Source organism: Hemibagrus wyckioides, linkage group LG23 (assembly GCF_019097595.1).
Source record: "Hemibagrus wyckioides isolate EC202008001 linkage group LG23, SWU_Hwy_1.0, whole genome shotgun sequence".
Classification (NCBI taxonomy): domain Eukaryota; kingdom Metazoa; phylum Chordata; class Actinopteri; order Siluriformes; family Bagridae; genus Hemibagrus; species Hemibagrus wyckioides.
The window spans coordinates 764,854-774,853 of record NC_080732.1 but is presented as its reverse complement, the minus strand read 5'-3'; the positions used below and the strand labels follow the sequence as shown (position 1 = coordinate 774,853).

At 46.8% G+C, this 10,000-nt stretch overlaps 1 protein-coding gene across 12 annotated transcripts in view; it reads right to left on the bottom strand.

Moving 5' to 3' along the window:
* Positions 1–10,000, bottom strand: part of cnksr2a (connector enhancer of kinase suppressor of Ras 2a) — a 118,787-nt gene that overhangs the window by 86,411 nt on the left and 22,376 nt on the right. For 10 of the 12 annotated variants that reach the window (XM_058376152.1, XM_058376150.1, XM_058376154.1 and 7 more), the window contains exon 4: positions 1,683–1,788. In XM_058376152.1, the coding sequence (XP_058232135.1) occupies positions 1,683–1,788 (106 nt within the window). The remainder of the gene's footprint in view (positions 1–1,682; positions 1,789–10,000) is intronic. The other 2 variants (XM_058376153.1, XM_058376151.1) reach the window with 1 other exon arrangement.

Sequence of the window (10,000 nt, the reverse complement as noted above, 5' to 3'; positions counted from 1 at the left end):
GAAGGATTTAACGATTTAAAGAGTTTTGTGTTTAAAACCTCGCTGATCTTTTCTCCGTGACCAGAAGACCTCACCGCGAGCAGTTCCAAACATCTAATGAAGAAATAAATCATGAATAAAACACTGTGTGTGTGTGTGTGTGTGTGTATTATTTTCCTCTAGTTGCACATCCCCATAACCCACAGACTGACACTGGAGACTCCTTCCACACATCACACACACACACACACATCTCAGATGCTTATGAGGAGTGTGAGCTGTACACGTCCTTATGAATGAGCCATTGTTATAGAAACCATATCAGAGCAAGTGCATGAATATAAACCTGCGCTATTCAGTTCAATTTATTTGTACAGCGCTTTTACAATGGACATTGTCTCAAAGCAGCTTTACAGAAGTATAGAAACATACAATAAAATTATAAAAAAATATTTAAGTTATTATTTATCTCGCCAGCCTGAGGTGACGGTGGAGAGGAAACACTCCCTGAGATGATCTGAGGAAGAAACCTTCAGAGGAACCAGGCTCAAAACAGAACCTCATCCTCAGGTAGGTGACACTGAACACTAAAGGATGTAAATAATGTCCTCTCTACAACAGGAACCAAGAGCTCTTGAGAAACTAATAGATCAGAGTAGTTTCTGAGGTCATTAAACACTACAGTAAGGGCCACTGTTCTAGAAAACTAATCAACATCTGGCGGCCAATCAGGATGCAGGACTCAGCCTCTGTGTGGAGTTTAATCCTCTGTGTGGAGTTTAATCCTCTGTGTGGAGTTTAATCCTCTGTGTGGAGTTTATGTCTCGGTTGATTATTATTATTATTATTATTATTATTATTATTATTATTATTATTATTTATTTTTTTTATTTTTTTTTATTATTATTAATTATTATTTAGTTGAGTTGTATTTTTAACCTGCAGGTAAACTCTGGATGAATAGATACTAACTTGGTGACTTTATTAACCCACAAACCCACTGACTCTTATCTCATTTCAAATTAATTTTAAATGAATATTAAAACAATTCAAACTTTTAAAACATTTTTGTTTTTTTCTTTTTCAGTGAAAACATCTGAACTGGTGAAGCCGGATCTGATTCTCCGCTCTGCTGAACTGCGAACGTCTCCATCTCATCCTGCTCTCCTCTCCTCCCACCTGCCACTTCACCGTGTCTCTAACAAGCACCGAGCTGCTGCTGGCCCACTTCTGTTCACACACACACACACACACACACACACACACACACCGCTCCCACAGGACACCGTGTTCAATCCCATCATGCCTCTCACAGTACACTCACACACTCCAGTGTGTTGCAGGATGGTGGAGAAAGAGAGAAGGTTTTTTTTGAAGGATGGTGTGTGAGATCTGTGTTTATCGTTACTATAGTAACAGCTTGTTCACAAAAAAAAACAATTGTTGATTTGGTGACGTATGTAACATGTACGAAAGTTTTTACACACACACATACACACACTCACTCACACACACACAAACACACACATATGCACACGCACACACACACTCACTCACACACGCACAAACACACTCACTCACACACGCACAAACACACTCACTCACACACACACACATACACACATGCACAAACACACACACACACATACGCACACGCACAAACACACACACACACATACGCACACGCACAAACACACACACACCTGCTGTACGATGGTGGTCAGTTCGAGACACAGCTGGATCACGTTGTTCCTCGTCACTGAATAATCCGTCACTGCAGCAAAAGGAGACCTGAAAAAAAAGTAGCACCTGGAATTAACCATTAGATCATTCTTACACTCTGACCTTCTAGATGGACAATGTGTGTGTGTGTGTGTGTGTGTGTGTGAGCATGCAGTAAAACCTCCTCTGAATTCATGCTCTTGATTTTCCTCTCAAGAACCCCTAGAACCCAGCAGAACCAGCAGGAGGTTAGAAGCGCTTCATTCTGCACTGGTCCTTTAAAGAACTGTATTCAGTAATTAACTCTGTGTGTAATACTAACTCAGTTATTAATAGTTCTTCTTGGTCAGGGTTCTGAGTAGAACCTTTTTTTAGGAAACTAAGAATCCTTAATTAATGAAAGAACTAGAAGAGAGTATTATCAGGGTCAGGGAACAATACAATCTCTGAATCATTGTACAGTAGTTTCTTCTACATTCACAGAACACCAGGGTTCAGGGTTCCAGTAATGCCAGGGTTCCAGTTACACCAGGGTTCCAAATAGAACCATTTGAGGAAGTTAAGTTATTCAGTGAAGACCTTTTTTTGTTATGAATGTATTTATTAATCAAATCCATCATTATTAATCAGAATGTTTTTATACCTAGAACCTTTCCAGGTCCCAAGTAGAACACTTTAGGAGACTAAGAACGCTTAATTATCCAAACAACCCCTTAAAGAACGCTCTAATTTAATTAACCAGTGTGATTATTTATAATGTGCAAAAAAAATTATTCTCAACATTTTTGTCTTTTTAACACCTCGATCCTGTCTCGAGGCTAACGATTAGCTTCTTGGTTCTCAGGTCACTTTTAGAGCGGGTTCTCTGATGATTGTGTACCATGATCCAGACACAAGCAGGACTCATGAAGAAGAAGAAGAAGAAGAAGGAAGAAGATGATGAAGAAACTCCACCCACATTCACAGACACTATGCTAGGTCTGTAAGTGACAGGACACTTTATTTGTTTATGTCCATGAATAAGCATTTGGAGCAGTTCTGAGATCTGAAGGTTCTGTGGAGTCCCGTGGCAGAACTCTGAAATACCCAGAATATTCCTCTGGTCTGTGAGGTTGAGGTTAGAGTGGAGTTCTGTAGAGACCGAGCTGTTTTTAGCTGCAGTAATGCAGGGTTTAGAGAAAAAAGCCAACACATGATCTTACTGTGCCTGTGTGTGTGTGTGTGTGTGTGTGTGTGTGTGAGGTGAACTGCTTCTCTTACAGGGAAATTTAAGGAGGAAACCCTCACATTAGCATTGTGTTAAGTGTTAGCATTAGCATTGTGCACCAGTACTGGATCTGGGTTTCAGTACTGTACTGATTCATGAACTTCCTGTGGATTACGAAATTCTGAGTTGTTCTGCTTTTAGGTTTATAATGTGCTACTTATAGCTACTTAATAACACACTTTTAATGCATGTTCATGCCTATTGATTTACTGCATTTCTTAAACAATTATAACAGCATGTAGAACACCACATTATGAACCTGCTTACGACGCGTTATGTACAGTTTATTACCTTCATACAAATACCTGAACTAGCATAGCATATGTTCTAGCAATTAGCCTTCAGGTGATGTAATAAGGTCATTTTGGAACTAGGTTGAGACGTGAGACCAAACCCTGACGAAATGGACCGAGATGATGGTCCAGAGGTCTGGAGATGAGGTATATATTTGTGGTTGTGAGCCTGGTTCCTCTCGAATGACGTCTTTGGTGCTGAACTCGTCCTCCAGACCCAGTTTCCTCTCTTCCCCTCAGGTGCTTGACAGAAATGTGGGTCGTTTGTATTGAGGTTGTGCTCTATATATGCAGGAACATTGACTTTTTTTTCCTGCACATCTTTAAATACTCCAAGCTGCAGGGCCGAAGAGCTTACGAACGTCCTGTACTTCTTCTTCTTCTGAATTCGCACGTCATGCTAGTGCTAAATTCACATCATACAAAAAAGGAGCGTTCAGATCAGTGAACAGAACGAGTCAGAACTCACAGTTTAGAGTCGGATCTGTACATTAAAGACAAATCCACGCTTCCACACCTCCTTTCATGGAACGTTGAACCTTTTCCCCATGGCATTAAAGCACTTTTTCCTTTTTAAATTGCTTTCGGATAAACAGAGCACGTAGTGTATGAAAAGCCACACTGGAGGTGCAGATTGTTTGTTTTCTTCAGTGGATGGAGGAAACTATGTTTACGTCTCTTCCGGCTGAGCGAGAAAGACAATAACGAGCGCATGAGGCACAGAGGATAAGCAGAGAAGGAATTCACGGCTGAATGTAGGAACTGAAAATGAAGATGGAGTCAGTGATGTCATGTTTCTGAACTTTCACACAGTCACAGTGTCGCGTCAAGAGAAGCGCAGAAGATTCCTGCGTCCATGTGGAGAGGCTGACGGCCGGCGAGGCCAAGCCAGGCGAGGCGAGGCGAGATCCTGGCATTTCAAGCTTCCTCAAAATGTGACCTGAAGCCACAATCAGGTAAAATTTGACAGAAAGACGACAGCAAGAAACGGCGAGAGAGAGGGAGAGAGAGAGAGAGAGAGAGAGAGAGAGGGGAGAGAGAGGGGAGAGAGTGAGAGAGAGCGAGAGAGAGAGATCTATGTGCCTTTATAACACCTTTATACACACGGCATAGAGCTGGTATTACATGATATATTGCATGAAGGAGACAAGAGAAAGGGGGGGGGCGACTGAGAGAGAAGAATGTCCATTGTTAGGTAACGCTATATTTAAGGAGCCTTTATAACAACTTTATAAACATGGCATAGAGCTGGTATTAATCAGTGCATGAGGGAGAGAGAGAGAGAGAGAGAGAGAGAGAGAGAGAAGAATGTCCATTATTAGGTAGCGCTATATTTAAGGAGCCTTTATTACAACTTTATAAGCATGAACTAGAGGGATAAAAACTAAACATTCAGAGTAAACAAATAATTATTACTTCAAACCCTTCTTGCCTTTGTGTTGTGGATATAAACAGCCTGCATGAGAAGTGTAGAAATCTATAAACACAAAATTCTCAAAAGAAAGACTCAAATTACGGAGAAATGTCCAGCTCAGAAGGACAAGACACTACATGCTATAACTGGTACAGAAGGTAATGACCCCTGAGGTTCACACTCTGAACTACACCAGCACACGTGACATCACCTGATATCCTGAGGAACCCCAGGAGGAACCACACAGCTCCAGCACCTCATCAATCCTTGGCATGAAGAAATGTTCAGGAGCTGAAGGATCTGCAGGAAAAGCTTGTAAAGCCATTAAGCTCTGTGCCAGAACTGAGTGTTCCACCAGTCACAACTTCTCCAGCAGAGCTCCAATTAGCTAATGAGAGCTAGCAGCAGAGCCGCCGCCCACGCTGCTCCGGTCCTGCTCTGATCAACACTCACTCATAGAGAGGGTCCAGGGCTGTCACCACCTCAACACATCACTCTCTCTCTCACACACACTCTCTCTCACACACACTCTCTCTCACACACACTCACTCCCTCACTCACACACACTCACTCATAGAGAGGGTCCAGGGCTGTCACCACCTCAACACATCACTCTCTCTCTCACACACACTCTCTCTCACACACACTCTCTCTCACACACACTCTCTCTCACACACACTCACTCTCACACACACACACTCCCTCACTCACACACACTCACTCATAGAGAGGGTCCAGGGCTGTCACCACCTCAACACATCACTCTCTCTCTCACACACACTCTCTCTCACACACACTCTCTCTCACACACACTCACTCTCACACACACACACTCCCTCACTCACACACACTCCCTCACTCACACACTCTCTCTCACACACACTCTCTCTCACACACACTCTCTCTCACACACACTCACTCTCACACACACTCACTCTCACACACACTCACTCCCTCATTCACACACTCCCTCACTCACACACACTCACTCATAGAGAGGGTCCAGGGCTGTCACCACCTCAACACATCACTCTCTCTCTCACACACACTCTCTCTCACACACACTCTCTCTCACACACACTCTCTCTCACACACACTCACTCTCACACACACTCACTCTCACACACACTCACTCTCACACACACACACTCCCTCACTCACACACACTCACTCATAGAGAGGGTCCAGGGCTGTCACCACCTCAACACATCACTCTCTCTCTCACACACACTCTCTCTCACACACACTCTCTCTCACACACACTCACTCTCACACACACTCACTCCCTCATTCACACACTCCCTCATTCACACACTCCCTCACTCACACACACTCTCTCTCACACACACTCTCTCTCACACACACTCTCTCTCACACACACTCACTCTCACACACACTCACTCTCACACACACTCACTCCCTCATTCACACACTCCCTCACTCACACACACTCACTCATAGAGAGGGTCCAGGGCTGTCACCACCTCAACACATCACTCTCTCTCTCACACACACTCTCTCTCACACACACTCTCTCTCACACACACTCACTCTCACACACACTCACTCTCACACACACTCACTCTCACACACACACACTCTCACACACACACACTCCCTCACTCACACACACTCACTCATAGAGAGGGTCCAGGGCTGTCACCACCTCAACACATCACTCTCTCTCTCACACACACTCTCTCTCACACACACTCTCTCTCACACACACTCTCTCTCACACACACTCACTCTCACACACACTCACTCTCACACACACACACTCCCTCACTCACACACACTCACTCATAGAGAGGGTCCAGGGCTGTCACCACCTCAACACATCACTCTCTCTCTCACACACACTCTCTCTCACACACACTCTCTCTCACACACACTCTCTCTCACACACACTCACTCACACACACACACACTCACTCACTCACACACTCACTCATAGAGAGGGTCCAGGGCTGTCACCACCTCAACACATCACTCTCTCTCTCACACACACTCTCTCTCACACACACTCTCTCTCACACACACTCTCTCTCACACACACTCTCTCTCACACACACACACTCCCTCACTCACACACACTCACTCATAGAGAGGGTCCAGGGCTGTCACCACCTCAACACATCACTCTCTCTCTCACACACACTCTCTCTCACACACACTCTCTCTCACACACACACTCTCTCTCACACACACTCACTCTCACACACACACACTCCCTCACTCACACACACTCACTCATAGAGAGGGTCCAGGGCTGTCACCACCTCAACACATCACTCTCTCTCTCACACACACTCACTCTCACACACACACACTCACTCCCTCACTCACACACACTCTCTCTCACACACACTCACTCTCACACACACTCACTCCCTCACTCCCTCACTCACACACACTCTCTCTCACACACACACTCACTCTCACACACACACACTCACCACCTCAACACATCACTCTCTCTCTCACACACACTCACTCTCACACACACACACTCACTCCCTCACTCACACACACTCTCTCTCACACACACTCACTCTCACACACACTCACTCCCTCACTCACACACACTCTCTCTCACACACACTCACTCTCACACACACTCACTCCCTCACTCACACACACTCTCACACACACTCACTCACACACACACACTCACTCACTCCCTCACTCACACACACTCTCTCTCACACACACTCACTCTCACACACACACACTCCCTCACTCACACACACTCACTCTCACACACACACACTCTCTCTCACACACACTCTCTCTCACACACACTCTCTCTCACACACACTCACTCTCACACACACTCACTCTCACACACACTCACTCTCACACACACTCACTCCCTCACTCACACACACTCTCACACACACTCACTCTCACACACACTCACTCCCTCACTCCCTCACTCACACACACTCTCTCTCACACACACTCACTCTCACACACACACACTCACTCCCTCACTCACACACACTCACTCTCACACACACACACTCACTCCCTCACTCACACACACTCACTCTCACACACACTCACTCTCACACACACTCACTCCCTCACTCCCTCACTCACACACACTCTCTCTCACACACACTCTCTCTCACACACACACTCACTCTCACACACACACACTCACTCCCTCACTCACACACACTCTCTCTCACACACACTCACTCTCACACACACACACTCACTCACTCACACACTCACTCCCTCACTCACACACACTCTCTCTCACACACACTCTCTCTCACACACACTCTCTCTCACACACACTCACTCTCACACACACTCACTCCCTCACTCCCTCACTCACACACACTCTCTCTCACACACACTCACTCCCTCACTCACACACACTCTCTCTCACACACACTCACTCTCACACACACACACTCACTCCCTCACTCACACACACTCACTCTCACACACACACACTCACTCCCTCACTCACACACACTCTCTCTCACACACACTCACTCTCACACACACTCACTCCCTCACTCACACACACTCTCACACACACTCACTCTCACACACACTCACTCCCTCACTCCCTCACTCACACACACTCTCTCTCACACACACTCACTCTCACACACACACACTCACTCCCTCACTCACACACACACTCACTCTCACACACACTCACTCCCTCACTCACACACACACACTCACTCACTCCCTCACTCACACACACTCACTCATAGAGAGGGTCCAGGGCTGTCACCACCTCAACACATCACTCTCTCTCTCACACACACTCTCTCTCACACACACTCTCTCTCACACACACTCACTCTCACACTCACTCTCACACACACTCACTCCCTCACTCACTCCCTCACTCACTCCCTCACTCACTCCCTCACACACTCCCTCACACACTCCCTCACACACTCACTCCCTCACTCACTCCCTCACTCACTCCCTCACACACACACTCACTCACTCACTCCCTCACACACACACTCACTCACTCACTCCCTCACACACACTCACTCACTCCCTCACTCACTCACACACACTCTCTCTCACACTCACTCCCTCACTCACTCCCTCACTCACTCACACACACTCTCTCTCACACTCACTCACTCACTCACACTCACTCCCTCACTCACTCACACACACTCTCTCTCACACTCACTCCCTCACTCACTCACACTCACTCACACACTCACACACACACTCACTCACTCACTCCCTCACACACACACTCACTCACTCACTCCCTCACACACACTCACTCACTCCCTCACTCACTCACACACACTCTCTCTCACACTCACTCCCTCACTCACTCCCTCACTCACTCACACACACTCTCTCTCACACTCACTCCCTCACTCACTCCCTCACTCACTTCCTCCCTCCCTCACTCACTCACACACACTCTCTCTCACACACACTCACTCACTCACTCACTCACTCCCTCACTCACTTCCTCCCTCCCTCCCTCACTCACTCACACACACTCTCTCTCACACTCACTCCCTCCCTCCCTCCCTCCCTCACTCACTCACACACACTCTCTCTCACACTCCCTCACTCACTCACTCCCTCACTCACTTCCTCCCTCCCTCCCTCCCTCCCTCACTCACTCACACACACTCTCTCTCACACTCACTCACTTACTCACTCACTCACTCCCTCACTCACTCACTCACTCACTCACTCACTCACTCACTCACTCACTCACTCACTCACTCACTCACTCACTCCCTCACTCACACACACTCACTCTCACACACACTCACTCTCACACACACTCACTCACTCCCTCACTCACTCACTCACACACACACTCACACACACTCACTCTCACACACCCTCTCTCTCACACACACTCACTCACTCCCTCACTCACTCACACACACTCTCTCTCACACACACTCTCTCTCACACACACTCACTCACACTCTCTCTCACACACACACTCTCTCTCACACACTCTCTCACTCTCACACACACTATCTCTCTCACACACACACACTCACTCCCTCACTCACACTCACTCTCACACACACTCACTCTCACACACACTCACTCTCACACACACTCACTCACTCACTCACTCACTCACTCACACACACTCTCTCACTCTCACACACACACTCACTCTCACACACACACTCACTCTCACACACACTCTCTCTCATACACACTCACTCACACTCACTCTCACACACACTCACTCTCACACACACTCACTCACTCACTCACACACACTCTCTCACACACACACTCACTCTCACACACACTCACTCTCACACACACTCACTCCCTCAC